The sequence below is a fragment of the Herpailurus yagouaroundi genome, unplaced genomic scaffold, assembly GCF_014898765.1.
Source record: "Herpailurus yagouaroundi ecotype Mexico unplaced genomic scaffold, PumYag 140, whole genome shotgun sequence".
NCBI lineage: Eukaryota > Metazoa > Chordata > Mammalia > Carnivora > Felidae > Herpailurus > Herpailurus yagouaroundi.
In genome coordinates, this window is record NW_024412395.1 from 88,516,355 (window position 1) to 88,543,719 (window position 27,365).

General features: G+C 38.6%; 1 protein-coding gene across 1 annotated transcript in view; it reads left to right on the forward strand.

Moving 5' to 3' along the window:
• Positions 1-27,024, forward strand: part of CPS1 (carbamoyl-phosphate synthase 1) — a 128,226-nt gene extending 101,202 nt beyond the window's left edge. Inside the window, exons 29-38 of the mRNA XM_040476132.1 lie at positions 1,751-1,828; positions 4,660-4,767; positions 6,687-6,776; positions 8,317-8,487; positions 11,812-11,886; positions 14,550-14,648; positions 22,531-22,590; positions 23,342-23,454; positions 25,004-25,133; positions 25,860-27,024. Of these exons, the coding sequence (XP_040332066.1) occupies positions 1,751-1,828; positions 4,660-4,767; positions 6,687-6,776; positions 8,317-8,487; positions 11,812-11,886; positions 14,550-14,648; positions 22,531-22,590; positions 23,342-23,454; positions 25,004-25,133; positions 25,860-25,958 (1,023 nt within the window). The 3' untranslated portion in view covers positions 25,959-27,024. The remainder of the gene's footprint in view (positions 1-1,750; positions 1,829-4,659; positions 4,768-6,686; positions 6,777-8,316; positions 8,488-11,811; positions 11,887-14,549; positions 14,649-22,530; positions 22,591-23,341; positions 23,455-25,003; positions 25,134-25,859) is intronic.
• Positions 27,025-27,365: the final 341 nt, after the last annotated feature.

The following is a 27,365-nucleotide window of genomic DNA, read 5'->3' on the forward strand; positions in this document are numbered from 1 at the left end:
TTCTTTCTTTCTTTCTTTCTTTCTTTCTTTCTTTCTTTCTTTCTTTCCAAATGTTTATTTATTTTGAGAGAGACAGAGAGAGAGAGAGAGAGAGAGAGAGAGAGAGAGAGGGATGGGCAGAGAGAGAGGGAGAGAGAGAATCCTAAGCAAGGTCCATGCTATCAAAACAGAGCCTGAGGCAGGGCTCAATCTCATGAACTGCAAGATCATGACCTGAGCCAAAATCAAGAACTGGATGCTTAATCGACCGAGCCGCCTAGGTGCACCCCCCCCCCCCAATCCTGCTTTTCTAACTCCCTCCATAAATCACCTGAACAAGGATCCCTGTCTCAGGATTGGCTATAGAAGCTAAGATAGCTGGTAAACTTTTCTTTCTTTCAATTATGCTATTATAGTCATAATACAGAAGAAATCCCATATAGTTCTTAACACAGCTCCAGCAAGCCTGCTGAGGGAAACTTTGGGTATTTAAAGAAGAGGGAACAGAGATGGAAAGAAATCTTTTTTGTTTTCTTGGCTAATAAACAGCTACATATCTAGTCAGCTTTTGAAGAAAATGAAGTATGGAAATTGGCCTCTTTAATAGAAGAGAGAATTTTATTTATGGCATAAAACATTGGTGGTTTCAAATTTTCCACAAAATTCCTTTTCATTTCAAGTGTTCTACTAAAGAACATGTATTACATTATATGAAATGTAATACATATGCATGAGATGAACTCTATGATAGTGGCCCAAAGGAGCTTGTGTTCAGAGGAAAAGAAGATGTTTGGAGAAGAGTGAGGGGAGGAGGTAGCATCTGAGTCAGGCCTTGAAGGAAGAGTTGAGGTTTGAAAGATGAAGCTGAGGAGAGAAGGTGGGGTGCACATGGAGAAGAGAGGCATGGAGACGGGTAACAGCAGGGTCTGGTAAGCAAACAAGTGGTGCAACTTGCGGGCGCTTGGGGCAAAGAGGAGAGGAGATACCTGAACCCTGGAGCTCCTCAGTCAACCTCTTCATTTCATCTGGAGAAAGCAAGCAGTTATCCAGGTGTGGAGGGCATCACTGCACTGTCATGAAAGAGCTGGGAATGGGGCATGAGAAGGGTCTAAAACAGTGGAGAAAGGAAGGACCTTTTAAGATTAATAAAGTGAAATGTTGCAAATGCCGCGTGTTAGAAATGGTTTAGAGCATGTCCGTTCCAAGTAACAGAGGCCACCTTTGACCTAACAAAACCTCAACAAAATAATGAGATTCTCCTAAGTTCTCTTGCAGTCTCCTGGAGAGAACTGATGTAGGACCTTACAGTGCTTGGAAAAGATGAGTGTAGAAGAGAGAAAGAACTTGAACCGATATATATATATTATATATATATGTTATATATATAATATAAATATATATAAATAATATATATAAAATTATAAATAAAATAGATATTCATAACTCTGGGAACAGAGATGGGACCCCCAGTGGACCCTCTCCTTGGCCTCCTCTTTTCTCTCACTCACTTAAAAGTCTATATTTGAAATTTCAGCCCTCACGTTCAATTCACTGAGTACTCAAAACTGAAGAAAGACCGTCTGCCTCACTGAAAGCAGAGAATGACCTTGTTCTTACTGAACAAACTGGCTAATGAGTTTGTGTAATGTGTTTGGCATTAAGATTTTTGCAAGTATTACCCTGGGATTTGCTTAAGGTATACAATTTTTACCTGACACTGTACACATACTGTCAGCTAAAGATTCTGCCCTTCTGTTTTCCTTGATGACAGGAACACCCAGTGGTGCTGACAAAGTTCATCGAGGGGGCCCGGGAAGTAGAAATGGACGCTGTTGGCAAAGATGGAAGAGTAAGTGTTTTATCCCTATATCCTAGATCCGTGCCTTCCCATCAGGTTTTGTTTTGTTTTCTTTTCTTTTCTTTTTTTCCTTAGCGGTTTTGAAACAACACAGATTAGAGGTCATTATTTCTACAAAACATGTCTCTAATAATAGTGGACAAGCTGCTCAGTCCAAAAAAAAATTTCAGTTTCACTGACAATTTAGTTGATGTGTCATGGGAGTCATATATCCTGTGTTTTAAGCTATTAGAATTCCTCTTTGATGATATTCAAAATTAATTATCATCCTGTATTCATCATTCTTTTTGATAGATTTTTCTCTCATTTTCTTTTGTCTGTGGGTTTCCTTTTATGTTTCAACGAGTATTATAAAAACATCCAATACTTTGCTTTCTGAAGTTCCTGATTGAATCCCTATTTTTTCTCCTCTCTTGATTTCCCAGCCTCCACTTTTTTATTGCATTAATAAAGACAAAACTCAACAGAGTGGGGTGGATAAGGATAATAACATAAAATTTGTTTACCAAATCACATCTTGTATTGCTAATATAATGAATGCCTCCAACTTCAGGGAAAAATGAAGATGTGAGAAATGCTTTCCTTTAGTTTGCCTGGTGCACTAATAAGGCACTTATGATTTATCTTGAAATATAGGAAGTTATGTTTTAGGGACTCCATGTCATTTTATTTGCTTTAATGAAAAATAAAAAAGTTGTTCTTCATTTTCTACTTTGTAAATACTTCAAAACACTACTGAAAATGTTAAATCTTCTTTTTGGCTTTTTTGTCTTCCAGATTAACAGTTCAAAGTAGGGTTATTTGCATGTTGCATGAACATACATATATAAAACATATGCTGTGATATATATACATACACACACACACACATATATACATATATACACAGTAATGATGACTTCATACCACAGAATCATACAATCCTGAGTTTAAGCACCCTTGAAATCATTTATTTTAACCCCTCACCCCAAGGATGAGAATTCTCTTTACAGCATCACCAGAAAGTGCTCACCTGTTTTCTGTTTAATAACTTTGGTTACACAGAACACAGAAAGTTGTCAGGTTAAAAGATATCTCATATATATATATATATATATATATATAGAGAGAGAGAGAGAGAGAGAGAGAGAGAGAGAGAGACATCTCATTTATTTCTTCTTTTTAAGTAAAGTCTGCTTCCCTAGAATTTTTTTGTTTCTGACCTCTGGCCTCCAGAATTGTAGAGCATATGGTTAATCTTTCCCCCTTTCAACATTTTACGTATTTTAATACTCAGGTATAACATAAGAGGGATGTAATCATACCAATGTCAAAGTGGAGAATGTAAGACTGGCCTAGAGAAATTTGTGCTTTTTCAAATATTGTGCTGGTAAAGTAATGCTGGTCTGTTGGCCTGATTTGGTTCCAATTTGCTAGGATATGCTCTTAACCTAAGCTTCTCTCAGACATCAACCATTGCTTATCAGCCTGGACTCCTTCTTTTGGAAATGATCCAGGTTATTCACATAATTTTTAAACAGTCACACTCAGAAATGGACATAGTACTTCAGCTACATTATGATTTTTTTCAGAGCTCAGTGGCAATATTGCCTCCCCATCTCTAGACCTATAAAAAAAAATCTGAGTTCTTACTATGCACTAAATATCATGTCAAACACCGAATACGTGTTCGTTCTTATCCTTATAAACATTCTGTGAGATAGATACCATTGTTAGCACTGTCTTATCAGAAACCAAGCCTGCAAGATAAAGTACCTTGCCCAGGTCACAGAGCTCATAAGTGACAGCAGGAAACTCAAATGTTACTCTGCTTTAAGTCATTTATAAATCTGATAAACAAATCATGTCTGTAATTTATTTGTTTTTTTTTACAGTTGCCCAGTTATTCTCCCCCACAGTCAGCTTTATCATTTCCCAAAGACACACATAGAATTAACATTCAGGTTATGGCGACTGAGACCATAAACTTTGGAATGTGACAGATAAGGCTTGAAAATCCTGAGTTGGCCATACAGGAGTCACATGCACTTGGATTATTTCTTCTTATATTGCTTTAGTCTCCTCACCTCTAAGAGAAGACAAGAATAATTGCCTCTTGCTTCCCTTCTTTATCAAATTTCAATTTTTTTAAATGTTTATTTTTAAGAAAGAGAGAGACAGAGCACAAGCAGGGGAGGGACAGAGACAGGGAGACACAGAATTCAAAGCAGGCTCCAGGCTCTGATCTGTCAGCACAGAGCCTGATGTGGGGCTTGAAATCATGAACCCGTGAGATCATAACCTGAGGCAAAAGCAGATGCTTAACCGATTGAGCCACCCAGGTGCCCTCTCAAATTTCAATTTAAAAATCTCTTAATCTTTAGATCCGAGGCCTTCTTTCTGGTCCACCTAAGTTGTAACATCCACCCAGCTATTCACCTCTCCCATCTTTTCTTTTCCAGTGTCTAAAACCTAATCTGGAAGGAAAAGATAAAGATCCCTCCTGGGCCTCCCAAATGCTTATTTCCTATTCTTAAAAGTCAACATGAGTCACTTTAGTTGTCCTCTTTTCCTATTATGTGTACCCATTCCAGTCAATGGAGGAGGGAGGTCCACTCAGCCACTGTCAGCTGCCCTGGGGCAGTCTGTCACTGCACAGGGAGGTGGCTAAGTCTACATGTGCAGCCCTTCATATTCCTCTCATCAAGGACTGAGCGAAGGAACTAGTCAATGCTCTAGGCATCTGTTAGAATGGCGGGGTTTTTGGGGGGAGTGAGTGGTGAGGCAGTAGCTTCACCAAAATAGATGCCTGACAACTCTTTCTGAAACCTTCTTTTGGCCAGGTTATCTCCCATGCCATTTCTGAACATGTGGAAGATGCAGGTGTACACTCAGGAGATGCCACTCTGATGCTGCCCACACAAACCATCAGCCAAGGAGCCATTGAAAAGGTCATCATCTATAAATAAAAGTGCAAGGGGAAAGGCAAAAATTTAAAAAAATGTTTTTAACTAAGGAGTAATGTAGGACATGCCCCAGGTGAAGTGTATTATAAGGGGAACTTTCTTGCTCTGAGTCTGCTGGATATTTTAGAGATAACAATTTCCTTCTTGCCCTTTAAAAAAATAAGTTTATTTATTTATTTATTGAGAGAGAGAGAGAGAGAGAGAGAGAGAGAGAGAGAGAGAGAATAAGTGAAGGAGGGGCAGAGAGAGAGATAGAGAGAGAGAGAGAGAGAGAGAATCCCAAGCATGCTCTGTGCTATCAGTGCAGAGCCCAACGTGGGGCTCGAACTCATGAACCATGAGATCATGACCTGAGCCAAGATCAAGATTCAGATGTTTAACCAACTGAGCCACCCAGGCACCCCTCCTTCCTGCCCTTTTGAGCCCACTTGGTTGTATGCTAGTGTAGTGATTCTTGAACTTCAGTGGTGCCATAACAGCCTGGCTAACTTGCTAAAATATAGATTGTTGGACCCTATCCCCAGTTTCTGTTAAGTACTTCTAAGCAGGGCCCCAAGGTTTCCATTTTTAACAAGTCCCCAAGTGATGCTGTTTCTGTTGCTATTGGTTTGGGGATCCCATTTGGAGAACACTCCTGCAGGTGATTCCAATGTTTTGAGAGCCACTTAGGTGAGCGGCATGTAAAGCTATGTTTTTCAGTTAGAAGCAGGGATGCAGCAGTAATGTAGGAACCTTCTGGAACCTATGTTTTCACTTCTACCCTAACTCTCATCTCAAACCAGCACTTTCTGATATGTCTCTTTGAACCTTTCTTTCGGAAACATTGCTTTAAAGATCTTCCCAAGAATGATGCCTCAGTACTAAATAGGCACTGCTAGGTGTTCTCAGAGACCATCATCTTAAATAATTCACGTGGACATTCCTTAGTCTTTAGGTATGTTAGGTCAGTCTAGGCTTTTTCAGTGAACCTTTCCAATAATCCTGCCATCAAAATCTAGGCAGGCCTATCTGGCTATGTGTATGTTGGACAGGATTCTGAAGATCTTACCTTGTTCTAGAAGGTGAAGGTAGCAGGTTATGTTGTAACACCAGTCTCATAAGAGAACATTGTCCTCAGATTTCAAGTGTACTTCAGTTTCTCATATCGATATAATTGACCTCAAGAACTCAGATTTTTCCAAATCCCTCAGAGTTCGATGTACCATGGACTCTACTTCCTCTAATGACCAGTGTAGTTGCTGAATCCCTCTTGTGAAAGTAATGAATGAGGTGCTCTCGTTTCTTGCTGCCAGTGCCCCCGCATTGCATGGGTACCATCTGGCTCTGGTTGGATAGAGGGGTTTGTATATGTGACATGCAGAACCTCCCTGCAAGGAAACATCATTTTTTTTCTGAACATAATATCTACCCTTGTAGAGTCCAGAGCAAGAGAAAAAGTACATCAAGTAAATCTCTCTGGTCTCTTTGCTTTGAGTGCTTTGTCATTTCAGGGCCTGCTCTTCTCAGCAGGTAGGTCAGGAGATTAATAGACAGTTTGGACTGCAGTTTCTGGTGCTGAAGCACCCAGACTGAAAGAATTATTTAGCCCTCAAAGTAAAGCCAGAGTATATAACGGTGGCTAGATAGAGACCTTTGGCAGAAAGATAATTTTGTAAAATTATGTGTTCTCTTCCTTGCTAGCCTGTTATGAATATTTAGTGCACATTATTATTTTGTTAACAGATGCCTACTAGTGGCTTCTCTTATTATTATCGCCATTATTATTGTTACGGTTATTAGTGGAGATGTAGCTCTCCTTAAAGAGACATTAAAGAAACCTAACTTTAAGGTGCTGTAGCTTTTTCATTGTGTTTTCCAGCTAAGGTATGCTCTTTAGCACTACTCTCATTGTCCTTTTGATCTAGGTGAAGGATGCTACCCGAAAGATTGCAAAGGCCTTTGCCATCTCTGGTCCATTCAACGTCCAGTTTCTTGTCAAAGGAAACGACGTCTTGGTAAGAAATGCCAAGGTGCTTGAGAGAACACCACAGCTGTGTCAGCTTATGTCGGTCTGTGTCCCTCTGGTAATCTTCTCCATGAGCACAATCACAGAGCAACTGAGACTCCTGCTGCTATTTGTGTCTGAGTGTGGGTTGTTGCACAGCATATAATGCCTGCCTTGTTTGAAGACACAGGCCCTTGGTGGCACTGATCTGTCAGTCACAGTTACGTAAAGCACTCTGATCTGCTGAGAAAGAAGGTCACTGTCTGCCCTCTACAGTGTAGTATAGATGGACACAGTGACTGTCATAAAATAATCTGAATATGTAGAATGGTCACAAATTACTTGCACTGAGGTTTTAGATCCTGTTTACCAAAAGTAGTTAAATCAACTAGACTAGTCTTTTTTTTAATGCTTTTATTTATTTTTGAAACAGAGAGAGACAGAGCATGAGCAGGGGAAGGGCAGAGAGAGAGGGAGACACAGAATCTGAAGCAGGCTCCAGGCTATGAGCTGTCAGCACAGAGCCCGACGCGGGACTTGAACTCATGGACTGTGAGGTCATGACCTGAGCTGAAGTCAGACGCTTAACTGACTGAGCCACACAGATGCCCCTACACTAGTCTTAATTAATTTATTGTAACCAATCAGTAACCGCTATTGGTTCAGCATCTACTACGTGAAGGCATAAGGTGGTAATAACAATGTGTAAACCACAGTCTCTGCTTTCAAAGATATTCAATGTGGTGAGGACTGGGAAGAAGAGGACTTTGCAGATAACTGTAACACAAGTTAGAGTATAACTGGTGGGAGGAATGTGCAAATCGATGGTATTGGAGTCCCAGAACAGAGAGAGCATGTCTGCTAGCTTGTGTGTGTGTGTGTGTGTGTGTGTGTGTATGCACATGTATGTGCCCACACATGTATCCGGGTGCCATATACCTGGTTTGAGGTGGATTTCAAAGAAGATTTTATATTTTAAACTGGATCTTAAAGAATAGCTGGAATATTGACAAGTAAAGGAAGGTAGAGAGGACATTACACATAGAACATCTAAGAGAAAATTTGGCATATTTTAGGAGACAGTGACTAGTTAGTGAAATTATTTTTCTAGGGAAATAGTGGAAGGCGAACTTAGAAAGTAAAAATGGGGTCAGGGAAATGGTATAAGATAATGTAGAGAGGTATATATTGAAGCAAGGGAATAGAAGGCCTTCAAGGACTAGAATTTAATTTGATGGCCAGTGGAATCCCAGTGAAGGCTTTTTGGTAGGGATGTGGCATTATCTGAGCTCTGCATTGAAATCTATCAGCAGTGTGTGGGGATGAAATTGTGGAAAGTAGATGAAAAAAAGTCAGAATTCAAAGATAGTGACTAAAAAGAAAATGGTTAGCAAAAGTACAAGCAGTGGGAAGAGAACTCAGAGGCTGGCAAAACAAGAGCTGGGTCCCAGTGAAAAGCAACTAGAACCCAAGTGGCAGGGAGAATATTTGTATTGCCATTGGCTCTCAACATCCTCTTATTTTTTTTTTAAATTTTGTCATGTCTCCAGGTGATTGAGTGTAACCTGAGAGCTTCTCGATCCTTCCCCTTTGTTTCCAAAACACTGGGGGTAGACTTCATTGATGTGGCCACCAAGGTGATGATTGAAGAGAACATTGACGAGAAACCTCTTCCAACATTGGACCATCCCATAATTCCTGCTGACTATGTTGCAATTAAGGTAACATTAAACAAAATCTATTAGTCATTTTTTTTAAGTTTCAAGGAAATTAAAGGAAAAATTTTTCATCAAAAATAATTTCAAGGGGTGCCTGGTTGGTTTAGACAGTAAGAGCATGCAACTCTTGATCTGGTGGTCATGAGTTCAAGCCCCACGCTAGATGTGGAGCTTACTTAAAACATTTTTTTTAATAAAGTAAAAAAAAAAAAAAGATCTTGATACTTCATGAGCCTTCTAACTAAAGTGCTGGACTAGGGATTTACGATGTTTCCTTTGAATAACACGATGCAGTTGCACCACAGACAACTTTATATGAACTTTTATCCACTTCAAAAATTAAAAAAAATCATTTAGAATTGCATGACTTGAAAACCAACTAGCTGAGTGAATTATAAACTATATTAATGTGGCCCATAGTGATGGTGTCAGTTTAGTTGGTAAACAGCAATTCTGGACATATTTTGTTAGGACAAGGCTTGAATTGTGCCCCTTTTGAGCTATGCCAAGGCTTCAGGAATGCAGGGATCTTGGAAATTGTTACTCCGTGGTGTTGGTTAAATTCTAACTACCTTGGCCACCTTGACTAGTCCCTACTTTCTTCAGCGGCACAATGTTTCCACTTGAAAAGCTGAAATAGCAGTTGCCATTCATGGTGGTGCCATGTAGGTCATGAAATTGATGGCACCTTTATGAAGATTGACCAGAAAAATTTAAGATTTGTTCACTAACTTCCAATATATATGTATATTCCTAAAAATACATTAATAACAAAGCCATTGTGCTCCTTTAGATGTATCAGTATGCTCATGCACAGAGTATTTATTTATTTTTTTTTATTTTTAATTTTCTTCGAGAGAGTACACGTGCACACATGCACAAGCCAGGGAGAGGCAGAAGGAGAGGGAGAGAGAGAGAGAGAGAGAGAGAGAGAGACAAAGAGAGACAGAGAGAGAGAGAGAGAGAGAGAGAGAGAGAGAGAGAGAGAGAGAATTCCAGTCAGGCTCCATGCTCAGCACAGAGCCCATCACAGGGCTTGATTCTATGACCCTAGGATCATGACCGAGCCAAATGAAGAGTCAAATACTTAACCAACTGAGCCACTCAGGCACCACCCCAATGCACAGAATATTTATAATTATGACCTTTACTTCATGGGGCAAGTATGAAGATTAGTGAGATATTATATAAATATATTTAAATATTTTAGAAAAAGCATACGATGGGGCGCCTGGGTGGCTCAGTCGGTTAAGCGTCCAACTTCGGCTCAGGTCATGATCTCACGGCTCATGAGTTTGAGCCCCGCGTCGGGCTCTGTGCTGACAGCTCAGAGCCTGGAGCCTGTTTCAGATTCTGTGTCTTCCTCTCTCTCTCTACCCTCCCCTGTTCATCCTCTGTCTCTCTCTGTCTCAAAAGTAAATAAACGTTTAAAAAAAAAAAAGAAAAAGCATACGATGAAATTAACTTATATTGTGTGATGTATTTTTGTGATATTTACATATTTTGGATGCCTTCAAAAGATTGCCATTCCTATATGTACTAGTGACCTCAACCATAATTGTGTTATAGCTGAGACTCCAACTTCTGACATTTACAGTGGAAGCTTTAAGTTGAAACTATAAATCAAAAAATATTTATTGACCTTACTTAACTCAATAATTTAGGATGCCCTGGGTTTTATAGTGCATTATTATATTGGGGACGGGTAGCACTTTATTCCTGGAGACTAATTACATGGCATAAATTGTTAAAGCTTTCAGTAGGAATTATACATAAGTAAAAATACATAGGACTATACATAGGTACAAATACATAGGATTTTTTTGTTTGAGACCAATAAGTAGAAGGCCCTGAAAAATATTTTTCCACTGGTAATTTATATATGAATTTCAATTTCATGTTTCTTTATTCATAGACAAGAAATATACATACGATCACACACATCTGTGTATGAAACAATTTCCAGCTAAAAATGGTATTGAGAGATAGGTATGCATTTTTGAAAATGCACTGTATCTTTCAGTTTACAGCTTTCCTAATTACATTTATACGAGTTTTGACTTCTTTTTAAATTTTTATTAGTGTTTATTTATTTTTGAGAGAGAGTGAGACAGAGCACAAGTGGAGGAGGCGCAGAGAGAGAGAGGGAGACATAGAGTCTTGAAGCAGGCTCCAGGCTCTGAGCTGTCAACTCAGAGCCCAATGCGGGGCTCGAACTCGCGAACCATGAAATCATGACCTGAGCTGAAGTTGGATGCTTAATCGACTCAGCCACCCAGGCGCCCCATATGAATCTTGACTTCTTAAAAAAGAATTACTTGTCTGTGCTGACAGCTCAGAGCCTGGAGCCTGCTTCGGATTCTGTATCTCCCTGTCTCTCTGCTCCTCCCCCGCTCATGCTCTGTCTCTCTCTCTCTCTCTCTCTCTCTCTCTCTCTCTCCTTCAAAAATAAATAAAAACATTAAGAAAAATTAAAAAAGAAAGAACTACTTATTTATAGTCACTCTTAACATAGGCCTAGTGAGGTGGGTGGATGTCAACAGATGAGGGTACAGAGAAGCTGGAGTGCAGAAATGTATAATAACTTGACTAAGAATGACCTGGTGAGAGGACCCTGAACTAGAACTCCCACGAGAATTTAGAAGGGTGCCAGAATCAAAGGAAAAATAGTCCAGACTAGACAAATGGGTATATCAAGTAACAAGAATTAGGTTCTTAGTGAATTGCACTGATAAAATAATTGAAAAGGAAACACTCCTATCTATGTTCTAGTTCATATGAGAGTTCTGGGCCAAAGTGGTTCCGAAGCAGAATGTTTTCAAAGCTTTTTAAGAGGTGTCAACAACAGTTTCATGTTTTAGAAGTCATCTTACAGACAGACATTTCTGGCATGGTTGCTTGTTGCAAGTTCAAATGATCAGAAAAAGAAGAGGAATGTTTCAAAAGCCTACCAAGAAAAAAAAATGTGTTTGAACTCTGTGTTTGGGGAAACCAATGCCCAGTAGACTTTGTTTGAATTCACTCCAATAAGAATATGTGTAGGCCAGATTAGAAACACTGGCCTAGACTGGTCACAGGGGCCCTATTTACAGAAATAATTTGTGATTATTTAACCCAAGTTTTTGGCCAAGATCTCAAGAAATTCTTGGAACAGAGTTTTAAAGCTATTTTTCAAGTCAGATGCTTGGACCAAAGAAAGTTTTTACATGTCTACCATACCCTAAATGAATCCTATGAGAGACAGTTCGTTCACTAAATATATTTATCCTCTCTTATTCCTTTTATACCTTTCTCTCACATATTTTTCCTCCCCATTGTTTCTGACAGGCTCCAATGTTTTCTTGGCCCCGGTTGAGGGATGCTGACCCCATTCTGCGATGTGAGATGGCTTCCACTGGAGAGGTAACTAGTTAATGATCCTTGAACGCTTTCATTAAAAGATTTCATACTTTGAAATCCATGGTTTTATGATCTGAATATAATGCAGTAAGTAAGCTATTAAGAAGTAAGGGGAATGCAAACTTCTGTTATCAGAGTAAGTCTGAAAGGGCCTAAGATTTTTCAGCTAAAGAAAAATCTTGTACTTTTATGGACCAGAGTTTAAATTTTCACCTATATTTGACTTGTGAATACAATATACATGTTCCTAATTCATTTCCACATTACACATTGCAGCACAGCTTCCAAATATTTCTTTAGATGTCTAAGTAGATATCTCCTGGGTATTTCTGCTTTATTTTAAGGTCTATGTGTAATAGTACTTCCCACCCTCACCCCTCATTCACTTGCTACTATGAAATTAGATCGTTGGATTTTTACTAGCAATATGCAGAATGATTGTACAGCATTAAAAAGATCATGGGCTTAAACACTGTGGAATTTGTAGATAAATGCAAAAATCCCAGAACAACTTTCAAAGCAAATTTAACCTCCTGGGGATTATCTAAAACCTATAATGGGATTGGCCACTGGATGTCCCTCTTCACTTGTGTTGGGACTCTTGTCGGCTGAAGGTTTCTTTAAGAATGTGAACTGTGTTTCTTGTAAAGAGCTGTCAGATTCTAGAGAGTTCCCTACATGTCAGTGTCAGGACATTTTATGAATCACCTAGCCCATGACAGACTTACTAGCTACAACCTTCAGATTCTCATCAGTGCACATCAGAGTGGCAACATCAGACTGTGAGGCATCCTTGTTTTTTTGCTATTAAGGAACACCTGAAAGGAGAAAAATATTTAATTGCAATACATACGTGATGTTTTATATGGTTGCCTGGTTACGAGCAGCATCTGTGCCGAGAAGGCAAGTGAGACAGGATGGCAGGCAGTGAGGAATAAATGGCTATCTTGTTTGTATTTGGATTAGAGATTACCTTCTTCTAGCTCCTTTGCTGCTGCGTTTAATTTAATAGTTGAGAAAACCTAACTTTAAAGTGATGGGCCTGCATTACATTTCTCAGCTGTTTAAGGAAATACCCTTCAGGTTCATCTCGATCCCATGGTTATTCAGTAGCAAGGCTGTTTTCGGCGGATCCAAGGTTCAGATCAGAAAGAGATCTGTTTTTCTTTGTGCTGTTTTCTCTAGTGTGGTAAACTTGTTTTCAATCCTATGTCCATTCTGCCTCCAGCCATACATTATTGGAGTTGTGGAAATAAGAAAATATGAAAGAATTAGAAGCTCAGCTCACCTTTGTTGTATCTGTTTCAGAAGTATAGAGATCATTCTTCTTCCATGATTAGAGTCACACTTCCAAGTGTCACTGAGTGTGATGTTATAAGGTCTATTTTCATACCCGAAATGAGAATAATAATTCTGGCTGAGTGAAATCTCAAGCTTCAAAGAGACATGTTCAGTGTTCAAGTGGCTTGTTGTGGGGTTGAATAAACCTTTAGCTCTTGATCTAGCTATGGGTGTTTTATTTTCTCAGTGGCAAGGTGGGGATGGTCGTCCCAAGCTTGACTTGAATATCTGACCAGTTTCTATGATTTTTTTGTAGAAGATTGATGAAACCTCTTCTTTGTTGTTGTATCTGCTTTTATGATGTGATTGCCTGGTCCTATCACTAAAATTTGGGTTTCATTAACTTAGGTTGACATTACTTAAGCTAGTTGGCCATTAATTGACCAAAGAAAATGTTCACTGTTGAGTAAGAAGCAGCAGGTACTGGTGGTTGGCTGAAGGTCATAGTCATGAGAACATCCTTTTCACAGTAAGGGAGTCATTTGCTTCAAGAATGAATTTAGCCATCATCAATGTTATTTACTATAATGGTGGTTCTGTACCTGTGCCAAATGATGATATGCATGGCAGAATCTACTTCCATCATGCTCAAATATACCACTTGCTCTATAGTTCTGGTGGCCATTTGACTTGTAGCTATATTGTAGCATAATTACCCTACATGAAACCTCTGTATATCCTAATATTATATGTTAGTTTGGAATTGTTTTCTGTTTGTTTGTTTGTTCGTTTTTGTTCTACCTATGGATGTGGTATTCAGAGCTAGTAGCAGAGTATTTTGGTTCATTTTATGAAAATGATTTTTAAAAAAGGTCCTTTGAGATTTTCATGCATTTATTGAATTTCTCAGAAAACTTTCTCATAAGCTGTGCTAAATGACTACTCACCAATTGATCAGCAGTTATGCATTTGTGCTACTGACCCATGAATTCATGCACTGTGGCCTAGCATACATAACATATACTGTTATTTAAACATTAAGTCCATATTAACATTTGGTAACTCACCACATTATGGACCAGAAGCTGTGATTTGTATCCAAATAACTCACAGTAGAATCCAGTTATGTTGCTCCATGGAGTGTTGTTGGATAGAGAAAGAATTGCTTATTCATTCATTATGCTTAATTAAAAACATAAGATACATCTGCCCCAGCCAGGCTTTTAATCCCGGGATTCAGACTGCATGGTCTTTGGGCAACTCAATAAAATCTAGCAAAGGAGTTTATGAATAAAGTGCTTTCTGTTTGCATTTCTTTTTTTTGGTAAGGGTTGTTGACTAGTATTGGCTTCTTTTTATTTTATTTTTTAATTTATTCTAAACAGGTGGCTTGCTTTGGTGAAGGCATTCATACAGCTTTCCTAAAGGCAATGCTTTCCACAGGCTTTAAGATACCCCAGAAAGGCATCCTGATTGGAATCCAGGTGAGTGGTTTGTGGTTGTGTGCACGCCCCTGGGCACAGGCTAGGAGTGGCTGTGTCAAGGACCTTAACTGTAGTATAAAAGAGGGGAGATTTGTTCTAAGTTTCACTAAAGAAAACAGCAACTAATAGAAAAACTGGACACTTGTTCTCTATATGTTCCCTGAGTTTTTCCCTTTTCCACTGCGGCAGGCAATACAAATAAGTGCATAAATAAAAAGAACAGAAAGATAAAGTCTCTAGTGAAAAGGGTATTTGTTCTGAAAAGGATCTAGGATGCCTTCAAAAGGAGTCTCTTCTACTCCTTGGTTATATCTGTTATAGATGTTCTGCTCCTTGTTCTTCCTCCTTAGCCCCTGAACAAATGCTTTCCATAAAGTCGGGTCTCACCTCATCTTTTTCTCTCTGTCTCTAGCTCTTGGCTTTCCCCTTTGCCAACTCATGTCTGTGGTATCCACTGTTCTATCCATAGCTGTCAACTTTAAATCCTTATCCTCAGTCATCCCATATTTCCAGCAATCTCCTGTATTGTTGGACCTCTATCTGGATGTCTCAAACCCAAATACTTCCAAGCTGAAGCTATATTTTCCCTTCCCAACCTCTGTTCCTTTCTTCCTTACATTGATTCATTCACATTTCAATTTCTACTATAGATCTACAACTTACGGCGGGGTTATATCTCAATAAACTCATCACAAGTTGAAAATACCATGCATTTACTATACCTGCCCCACTGAGCATCACAGCTTAGTGTAGCCTATGTTGAAGTGTGCTCAGAACACTTCATGTCAGCCTACAGTGGGGCAGAATCATCTAACACAAAGGCTATTTGTAATAAAGTGTTAAATATCTCATGTAATTTACTGAATACTTTACTGGACGTGAAAAGTAGAATGGTTATAAATGTATTGGCTATTTGCCCTCATGGTTGTATGGCTGACTTGGATCTGTTGCTGCCCTACATCCCAAAAGATTGACCTGCTGCACATTGCTAGCATGGAAAAGATCAAAATTCAAAATTTGAAGTATGGTTTCTACTGAACGTGTATGGCTTTCACATGATTTTAAAGTTGAACTTTTTGAAGTTGAGGACTGCCTGTAAATGTCAAAGATCCAAAGCTGGAGAAGATGTGGGCATTATTTGAAGAATTTTCTCAGCCTGAAACTCCATGACTAATTGAAAGTTCTTGAAGATGAGTAACTTAATGGGCTTAAGAAAGTCAGCAGAGCCCACAATACACTCTGGAGGTTCTTGAAATATTATTATTTGGTAAAGTCTTCTAAGTCAAAGCAAGGTGAAATAGTTATAAGAGAGCATCTTTATGCAATTTAAAGGGCATTACTGTTTTACTATGGCAAATCAGGTGGAAATCTTAGGGCAAAACGGTAGCTGGGAAACTTCTATTACTCCTTGGAATAATTATTGTAAGAATGTACAGACTGTTCTGTTTATAAATTTCCTGAAAAAATACTAAATGCTTCCCACCTGGTCATTCACTTACATTTGAGATTCGTAATTCTTGGATCATATAAAAACAATAGATGGTCTTATATATCACCCCTACTGTACTTGTAATAAGCTCAAACCCTGCATGGTTACACGAAAATTAATAACAAATATAATTCGAGCAGTACCAGGTATTCTCAAGTCAGTGGGTGATTATTATAGATACCATCTCATTAGGGTGTCTTAATATCAGTAAATTAGACTCTCGAGGCTGGATGGGTAGTGGCTTTGGAGAAGTTTCTGCAAAGAGCAACTTGGAATTTTGCTTCATAAAGACACCAGAAGGGAGATGGTGAACAGTTAGAGCAGAGGCTAACGAAATGACTTGTAATTGTGAAGCTTAAGGGCAGTTTAGAGACACATCACACCATATGAGAGACTCATCATGTTATAAATGGGTACTCAGTCTTATTAAGTCACAAGTAAGAGAGTATTTTCCCAACTTCCAGTTATGGCTTAAAGTTTAATGTGAGGCCTGGGGGCATTCAGAGGAGACCATGCCCTTAGTCCCCATCTTCACAACTAACCATAATAGTGCTAACATTTTAAAATACCAGTTTAAGAAGGCAGTGATGTATAAAATTGTGCCTTGTTTGGTTCCAGGGCTTCAAGGAAATATTAAGCAAAAATTAACTTGATCCCTCTGAAGCATTTGCGTGATTTTGACATCAGTGAACTGAATTTTTTGCTTTGTAGGGGGGAAAAGAGGGTTGTGTAGGGTAAAAAGAGTTTTCTTAATGGAATGAGGTTCTGCCCATTGAATTTTTATCTTTCAGTACATTCTGTTTTAAAGAAATCAGTGTTCCAGCAGCTACACGCGTTCTTGCAAAGAACTTTTTTCCTGCGTATAAGTGCACATGCTTGGGCTTTACATATGTATCTCTTTTGGGGCGCCTGGGTGGCGCAGTCGGTTAAGCGTCCGACTTCAGCCAGGTCACGATCTCGCGGTCCGTGAGTTCGAGCCCCGCGTCGGGCTCTGGGCTGAGGGCTCAGAGCCTGGAGCCTGTTTCCGATTCTGTGTCTCCCTCTCTCTCTGCTCCTCCCCCCGTTCATGCTCTGTCTCTCTCTGTCCCAAAAATAAATAAACGTTGAAAAAAAAAATTAGATATGTATCTCTTTTAATTACAAAGTTTAAATGTTTGGTGTAAAATTATATTTAATAAAATATTTGTAGCTGTGGTAAAATCGATCATCAGGAGGTGGACAAGAATCACTTTCTGACCTACTTAAATGGGAGGCACAGAAGAGCTGCCATTACCAGCAGTTATTGGCTGGCCCATCGTTACTATCTGGGGGATTTTCTTTGAGAGTGATTTTTAAAAACGCATAGGCATAAATTTAAGTGAACAATATGACAGAATATACTAACTAGAGATTTCATAGCTATAAAACCCACTGGGTATCTTCTTTGATAGAATGGAGTGAACTCTAACGTCAGCCTTTTACCCAAACTTCATAATAACTGTGGATAAGTAATTAAGGTTCCATATTTTAGTATACATTGTACTTAAAAAAATCATTTTCTTTACTATGATTCAGCTTGGTCCAAATAATTTGTATAAACTCATTTGAATATATAAGTCAGAACTGACAAGGACCTAAAAAAGTACTGCTAATATATAAATGGGCATTAAGGCCAGTAAATACAAAGGGATGCATTTAGTTGAGGCACTTAATAAAGTTCTAAGAAAGGAATCCACAACTGTATTTTGATTTCTTAAGATTCTCATTTGTTCAGCCTAATGCTGTGTAGACTTTTCTCACAGAAGAACGCTGGTAGCCAGCACCACTGCAGTTAATTTGCTTTATTCCTTCATGTATAAATGAGGAGGGTGGTCGATACCTGTCCCATTTATTTGAAGTAAAGGTCTTCTTTTCTCTTTATCTCCCCACCCTGCCCGAGCTTCCTGCTATGAATAGGAAGATTTAATTGAAGATACCTTAACTCATTAATATTCACAATAGGTTGCAAGAGAAAGCTGGGGGAAAAGAGAACTATGGAGGAGAGATAAAAGTAACTCTGAGCCAGGAAACATTTTTTCTTATTTTTGGTAGTTTAACACATATTCTAAATAGTAAATCATTACTAGCAAGTATCAGCCACTTCTCAACATTTAGTAGAGTGTGTGTGTGTGTGTGTGTGTGTGTGTGTGTGTGTTGGAGGGGGAGGGCACACACATACTAATTTGTTATATTGCAGTCTTCCTAACTTCTTATTTCTCTTCTCTTTCCCACCCTACTCCTTTACACACATGGACCCTCTGTTTCTGCTCCTCCCAAAGTTAAATCCTATGGGTCGAATTACCTGGGGAATTTGAAATATTCATAACATCAATTGCGTATAACTAGAACTTAAGAGGAAAGGAATCAAGATTTAGATTTTGTCAAAGGATTCTTGTCAACTTAACTGTTACATGCACTGGGTCTCTAACAAGAGGCTTTCCATAGGCCTAGATCCTAACAGAAGAAAGGCATAATGCAGGCTTATATGACAACAAAATCATCTTTGATTTTCCTGCAGTATTTCCAGCCTCCTTTCATCCCATCAGGATTTATTTTTAGTTGCTATGAGTAGGCAATCTGTCTTGTTTTGAAGTTTTCTGGAACACCCTTTAACAATAAATGATTTACTCTAGAGTAGATCAAGAGCGCTCACTGTTTTTCCCCCTCTGATTGGGCTATTCAGTGATGTTTGTGGAGTGGCGAGCACCATCCTGACATCTGCACTTCAGCATTGCTCAGAAACACAAAGCAAGCATTTTATTTGAAAAAGACAACTCCAAGTGACATGAATAACCTTTTATCTTCAATACAGAATCATTAGGAACAACCATAGCGTTGTCGATGCAGACGTCCCCGTAGAGTCCGCAGGCACCACACAATATTAACTTGGCTTTCTGTTCTGCAGCCAGAAGTTGGAGTAATGTGAAAATGATAATTGGAGGAAATATATATATTTTTTTCATTTTTAAAGGACTTTCCTTCTTATAAACATTTTCCAGGAAATAAATCAGTTTGTACTTTTCACCTTTAGTAACAAATGGTTTCTTACCCAGGTATTTTCAATCAGCTATTAAATCTGGGGCTACTCAGATGCAAGCTGACAGACATAATTTCTTTTTGTAGAGAGGCTGTTTTATGTGTCACAAGTGTTCAATACATGTTTGATAGAAGTTTATAATGTGGCTATGAAAGCCAACACCCTAGACCAGAAGGCAGAGTGGTTCCCCGGCTGGGAACTGCCAATACTGTCATGTTGGATATTTATCTTTTCCACTTGGGGGACAGCATTGAAACAGCTCCATAATGAGGTTCTGACTGGTGTCTGCAGGTCTTAGAGGACTTGCTGACTTATTTTACTTTAAAATAGAAAAGAAAAAAAAATTACATTCTGGTACTCCTTCCTCAACATTTTTCACTGTGACTTTGGCCAAGGTTAATGCATCTTCACCTCAAATTACAAAATGAGTGAAGGATGGTTCTCCTATTCCCTCTTCCCTCCTATTCCCTCCCTATTCCTACTCCTATTCCTAAACTCCAAGTGTATCAAAATCACCTGGAGGGTTTGATAACATGCAGATTACTGGGATTCACTCTGGGAGTTCCTGCTTGCATAGATCTGAGACAGGGCTCAAACTTTTATATTTTAAACAAATTCCTAGGTGATGCTGATTTCCCAGGGAACTGCATTTTGAGAACCGCTGTGCTTGTGAAATGATATTTTAGAAAATGGTTTCAATGTTATCACATGACCATATATTATTAGTGAGATTTTTCTAGGGGAAAACTTAAGAAATTGAGAATGGTTCATATTATTAAGGTATTCATATATTATGAATGTATTAGTTAATAAGTTGGACAAATTTATGTTGAAACTTAAAAAAATTTTTTTTAAATGTTTACTTATTTTTGACACAGAGAGAGAGCATGAGCAGGGGAGGGGCAGAGAGAGAGAGAGAGAGAATGAGAGAGAGAGAGAGGGAGAGAGAGAGAGGCACAGAATCTGAAACAGGCTCCAGGCTCTGAGCTGTCAGCACAGAACGTGATGCAGGGCTCGAACTCACGAACCACGAGATCATGACCTAAGCTGAAGTTGGACGCTTAACCAACAGAGCCACCCAGGCACCCCCTGTTGAATCTTCTAATGTGTTTTGGTGCTGACTTAAGTGTGTCTTGTGTTTAGCAGAAGATCACACTTCCAAATTAGAGAGATTTTTCCAAATTAGAGAGATTTGACACAATTCAGAAGTTCATTTAGAATATTGCATGCATATTTACTATGTTTCAAGGAACCTTAAAACTTGAAGAAAACCTAAAATGCCATCTAACAGTCCCTTGCTTTCCAAGCAGAATCAAACTTGAAAAACGATTGTCCTATTCTTCTGTTTAACCTGTTCTTAAAGAGACTGCCACATACCTCATTAAATTGCGCTAAAGCCATTGAGTTACTCTCTGATTTTATACTTATTTAGTTTCTTTTATTTATGTCTAGCCATAAGCTTCTTGCATCTGAGGCCTATTTCTTCCTGTCTGGTCCCAAGCAGGAATGGAGAGCTACTATCCTGGGCATGGTTACAATTCGTGTTCTAGAAGACTGTCATGAATAACCCCTGAGCCTGCCTTAGCCGAGATTCATCCAGTTGCATTTATCTTTTCTATTTGCCAATAGTTTCCTCTCATAAAACTGCAGTTCTGGGATCGAGAGGGCCAAAATCTTAAAGAATTTTATATTTGAACACAGTCTTTGGAGTCTTTTCCTAGGATTTAGATCTGTTCTCAGAAAGCCTCTGAAAGTAAATATTAGAAGGTTTTATGGGCTGAACATTATCAAAATTGTACAAGGATCTTGATATGTTTTGTTATTGCAATTCTTAGTTTCTCTGCGACTCTGAAATAAGATAATCTCCATGATATTTTTTAGCCATGACTAATATGGTTTCTAAATAGATTATAAAACATTTACTGAAGTAACCAAATTATTTCAACTGTTTACCAACTTTTTACAAGGGAAGACAGCCAAAGTGTTTTCATTTAAGGCAGAATAGATATGTTTTTAACTGTGTATGATTTTCATATTCCAGTTAGCTCACTTAGGCATTCAAGTTAATGAAGTCAGGTAAGGGGTTGACTTTTGGGTAGGCCACTTAGCTTTTTTTTTTTCCTTTCACCCTGACCACTGTCTTGCAAATACTGGCTAGTGGTCACAGGAAGGAGGTAAGCCTAGGCAGGACCTGGAAACTAGATGGGTCCAGCTGAGACTCTAGGAAGTTCACAGCAATGGACTCTAAGAAAATATGTGAAGAGTGAGAGAACATCAGGGAAGCCTGTCTGGAGGTAAAATATATGGGAGGAGGAAGTTGGCTTGTATTTGAAGTGTGACAACCAGTAGAGGAAGCCAGGCTTGGAAACTAGGGTGCAGGGACAGAAATCTAGTCTCTGACAGGTTGAAAAAATAAATATTTTAATAATAATAGTAATTAATACTTAATGAGAACTATTAATGGACAGGTAACTGTGTTAAGCTACTGCACTAACATTTAAGTAATGTTTCCTTATAAATTAACTCATCAAATACAATGCCCCTGTGACACAGATAATTACTATTCCCATTTAACAGATGAGGAAAGTATATCAGAGAGGTTAAGTAAGTTGCTCAAGGTCACACAGTTTGTTGTAGAGCCCCAAGAAATAGATACACTACTACCTCACTGCTGTTTTAAAAATGAAGAAATCGAGATTCAAGACATTAACTTTTCTAAGAACGCACTAAAAATGAATGGTAAAGCCAGGATCTGAAATGCAGCCTAGTGTCTCCAGAGCTCATTTGTTTAACTCTTTACCTTAGAATTAATGCAAAACCGAGTTCCAAATGGTTGACCTATTGCAGGGAGGTATGCACAAGCTGCTAGGACAGAGCCTAGTTACCTAAGAGCAGGACTGAGTTCGAATTCAGCAATTAGAACAGGCTGAGCAGGCAGAAGAGTCAGCAATGCTGACCTAGTATTGATCGCCTAACCCAGCTGTCCTTAAATTCTCCCTGACCAGAGGAAGCATCTGTGTAGGGCTGGGGCGGATCTTAATATGCAGACAGAGACTAAGTGGACTAAGTAGAGAGTGGAAGAATTTGAGGGCAAGGTGAAAAGTAAGACTGTAGAGAGCAAGACAACGTGGGTGTAATCTCATTTATATGGGGAAATGAGAACTCATACTCACTATAGGAGAGCTAAAGGATCAAACTTGTCACTTTTGAATATCAAGCACCTGACAACATAGGGACTTGCCTTTTACAGTGTCCCGCCCGAGAGAATACCATACATATGACTCAATAAAGAGCAATATATCCAGAAAGTGAATTTTGTTAATTTCTTTTAATTGCAGCAATCATTCCGTCCCAAATTCCTTGGTGTGGCTGAACAATTGCACAACGAAGGCTTCAAGGTATGTGATATTAAGTTTTTCAAGTTGTTTTCTGTAAGCATTGAAATCTATTCACAAAAGCGAATTATTAATGAATCATAGGGAATGAAATAGCTCAAAACATATTCTTTCAACTTGAGAGGTATAACTAACTTGACAGTTTCAAAACTTCAATAGAATAAAATAATTAGAAAGACTAGTTTTAAGTTCTCACAAAATTACCATAAATTCCGTAGAAGTTGCCAGCTAAAAGCTTAGAACATTTAGTTGGCACAGAATTGGGACAAAGTTTCAGTGCATTTCCAATGTATTGTTCCTTTTTCCATTTCTTGTTTCCATATGAAGTCGTATGGAAACGACTGCAGCTGTTAAAGCCAAAACTCCTCTGCCACAAATGCCTCACACAAAGCCTGGTTCAGTAAAATAAAACAATTCCCAAGGCTCAGAGTGGGCCTATGGTCATGGAGCTTTGTTGATCTGATAACAATGAATCCTCAGCCATGAATAATTCTTCATTTTTCTCCTCTACAAAAGCAGTTACAATTGAGGTTATTAAATTTTTCCTTAGTGCAAATATTTATTTTTAAAATATTTAAAGTGCCCATGACTCTGGACAGTGAGTCCAAATCTCTATTCATGGGATTATTGCTTCTCATATACACCACTTTCTTCTACCTTATGTTTTAAATGACATGTGTGTCCCAGTAGGCTTCTTTGCTCCATGAAAGCCTCCCCTGTGATACACTAGCTGACTTTTCCATTTTAAATGCAGCTCTTTGCCACGGAAGCGACGTCGGACTGGCTCAATGCCAACAATGTCCCTGCCACCCCAGTGGCATGGCCGTCTCAGGAAGGACAGAATCCCAGCCTCTCTTCCATCAGAAAGTAAGAACTGGGCAGAGATTTCTGAGATTACAAAATGGATAGAGGATTAACTTTGGGAACTAGTATGATGTGAATATTTTACCCTATCCTATTGCAAGTCTTCTAAAAGTCCTCTTAGCCAGTTTCAGATGAATAAATCTGTGGACTATAGGAAAGTTTCATTCTCATGAACTTGGCTGTTACTGTAACACATGATGCCATATGTGTGCATGGTGATACACAGCATCTTTCAAAATATTTTCTAGTAAAGATGCTTTCCTTGATGGATACCAGGAATTCAGTAATGAGAATCACAGACATGAAGAATGTAATGAAGCACCTTATGTCTTACATTGAATTGTATCGTAGATAGATGTGAATATCAAGTGTAAGATTGACCAGCTGCATTTCACTGAGTTTGTGCATCAATAAATTAGTCAATTTATTGAGCACTTGCTGTATGCAGGAGACTACGGTGAGTGCTAGAAAAACACCATCCTTTGAATTACCTAACTTACCATTTTTTGATCAGGTTGGTTATTATGCCTTAGGCTATGTCATCATTAGGTGTTGTAAGACTTATTATTTTAGTGCACTATGTGAGCCTTCAGGAACACCATTACATCAACACTTATAGACGTATATGGCATGGGAACCTAAGAGATAATTCTCAGCTGTTCCAGGATATTACAGTCTTTTGAATGGCTACCATTTATTGGGGCTCTTAAGAAGGCATACCATTTGCTAGGGCTCTTAAGAAGGCAACCTACAAATTATTATCAAATTAGTAAAAGAAGGGCAAATTGTTCAGACCTTAGTAGACTTCCAATGATGCTATAAGCACTTGGTTAGGACTTTGTAAAACAATTAGCACTTCTTCATGCTTTTGACATTTAAATGTCTCCTGGTATGTGTAGCAACCCAGCAACAGAATGTCAAATGGGTTAATTCAAACTCAGGTGACCTGTGTTCTCATACCATTAGCTGAGAGACACTGGGAAGCAGGCAGTGAAGTGGTGGTCTGGGGGGGGGGGTGGTGGAACAGACATCAGTGCTGGAGAAATCACCTCCTTGTAAAATAAGTAAATATCTATCAAATTACTAACTCTTCTGGGGTGCCTGGGTGACTCAGTCGGTTAAGCTTCCGACTTCGGCTCAGGTCATGATCTCTTGGTACGTGAGTTCAAGCCCAGCATCGGGCTCAGTATCTCCCTCTCTCTCTGCCCCTCCCCTGCTCGCATTCTCTCTCTCTCTCTCCAAAATGAATAAACATTAAAATCTTTTTTTAATTACCAATTCTTCTATGGATAGATAGCATTTTAAAAAGAAAAGCCTTTCCATTTAATTAGTTAGATTTTCACTAGAATTCTTTCAAGAACACAAAATATTGTAACTCCAAAATGAGTGTAATTTGAGCATCCGTTAGTGATGGAGAAGGGCAGGTGGCCATCAACTCAGTACGGCATTGACTTGAATGGCATCAGAGAACGATGACGTTAGTATTTTCAAAACTAATTATAAAATGTACATGGTCACCTGCAAACTTTTGTTTTTTGGATTATTCTTCCAGACTGATTAGAGATGGCAGCATTGACCTGGTGATTAACCTCCCCAATAATAACACTAAGTTTGTCCATGATAATTATGTGATTCGGAGGACAGCTGTTGACAGTGGTATTGCTCTCCTCACTAATTTCCAGGTATGTTCTGTTTTTTCTCAAATAGAGCTATATGCAGGTTTTTATATCTGTGCCTTCCTGAAGCTGCTCATCAGTATCGGCACATCCCCCTTCTCCCTTTCTCGTAGCATTTAGAATGGAGTAGAATTTTTAAATAGAATCTAAAATAACGGTGCTACGATGGTGGGTCATGGCCTAACTGAGACAGTTGGTGATAAAGCAATTGAGATAATCAAAAGCCACAGATAGCCATGCTCTCCCATTAGCCATATGATTATTTTTAAAATAGAAAGTGTGGTGTGGCATGGAATAAAGATACAAACTTTTATTGAATTGTTTCTAAATGAAAGCCACCACAGAAGAGCAAGATGTTAATGATAATTGAGGATCCACATATAGTGCAAACATTAGTCCAATTCACTGAAAATGATCACATGAGGTATATTTAGTTCCACTTGGATATGTCCCACCAAATGTGTCACCTACTTCAAGACTCATTAACTTTCTACCCATCATATTTTTTCCCCCTGAGTCAGTTTAACACGCCGGGGAGTTGAGTGGCGGGGTAGGTATATTCAGGGTAAGGTCTGAGATACAGGAGAAAGTCCCAAATAGATAAAAATTTTTGTGTCCTTCATCATATGTCCCTTTGGAAATTAGGAGCAGAAACTGACCTTTCACTCGTGCTTCATTAAATGTTCATTTTCATGTCATGTGGGTCTCTAAGCTTCCTACCCTTGTTTTCAGGTGACCAAACTTTTTGCTGAAGCTGTGCAGAAATCTCGCAACGTGGACTCCAAGAGTCTTTTCCACTACAGGCAGTACAGTGCTGGGAAAATGGTGTAGAGAAATAGACACCCAGCTCCCTCTGAAATCAACCCAAGCCACACTGTATCTAAAGGAACTGATTCCCAACTGTCTACCACAGAGACAATACTGATACTAAACTATTTGAGTTCACTTGGTTATGCCTTAATGTTCTTTTCTTTCACGATTAAATTGTTGTCAGTCACTTTTTACAAACCTTACTTAAACTCCTTCCTAAAGAACTTGTTCTTCATGAGAATTCATCTATTTTCTAATGCCTTACTTTTGGTGGGCTACACTTAACCTACGTGCTTATTTGCAGCTAACATTTTATGGTGCTGATTAACAATGATCAAGGTAGAAAAAGTTGCTGCTCTATCTTCTGAACTATTACTATACGCACTTTCAAGACTCTATTGTCATTGCTTCTAAATAGCATCTGCCACCCTCAGGACATTTTTAACAAGGCAGAATACTATAACAATTTCTGAACATGAAATATGGATTTAATGTACGAATCCCTTCATCCTGATGTTTGTGTAATGTACCTTTTTGAAAATTATTCTCAATTATCTGGCTCATCCAGGAACATCATTATCCCTTTTTACAGTACTGAATTTGAGAAGTGACAGAGGTCTTTAAAGTATGGATTTCCTTAAAAGACACTGGTTTACAGTTTTGTGTTTTGGAGTATGTCAGCATATGGAGTATCTCAGCAGATACAGCTGAGGTGGTTTTTGTTCTTGTCTTCCTTTGGATTTTAACCTGAGCCAAGTGAAATCTTCAGATTGATGCCATGTCTCCCCACCTCCTCTCCCCTGCCAACTTTGGAATAACTTGGAAGTTCCATTCAGTTCCATTCAGTTCCATTCAGATTATGGTCATTTCCATTAGGTCAGTTCCATTCAGATTATGGATTTCTGTTGATCTACTGAACCCTAGACTGCGCTATGAATTCCACACATTTCAAGCATAAGATCCCCATTCCTTCTGCATACAAGAAAAATCCTGCCTGCAGGGCAACCTATGTCACTTTTAAACTTTTTTTGTGTTATTACAAGTGCTCTAATTGTAAACTTTTAAATAAAATGCTATTAAGAGGCAATACAGTTGTATTCTTGCATTTATTTTATTTTATTTTTTTAACATTGATATACAAAGTCAGTTCACTTCTCTGATGAAACAGGGTTTGGGGCCAGGATTACGTCACTTTCTTTTTTTCTATACAAAGCCATGTAAGATATGAATGAGCAAATTAAAATAAAAAATAATGACACCCAAACTGTTTCATTTTTTGTTCCCCACCTTATTTATAAGTATCATTAAAATTTTTATTATGTTATTATGTGGTTATATGTTATCTTTGATCTGGATCCTTTCAAATATCTACAAACACACACACACTATATATATATACTATATACTATATATATATATATATAGTGT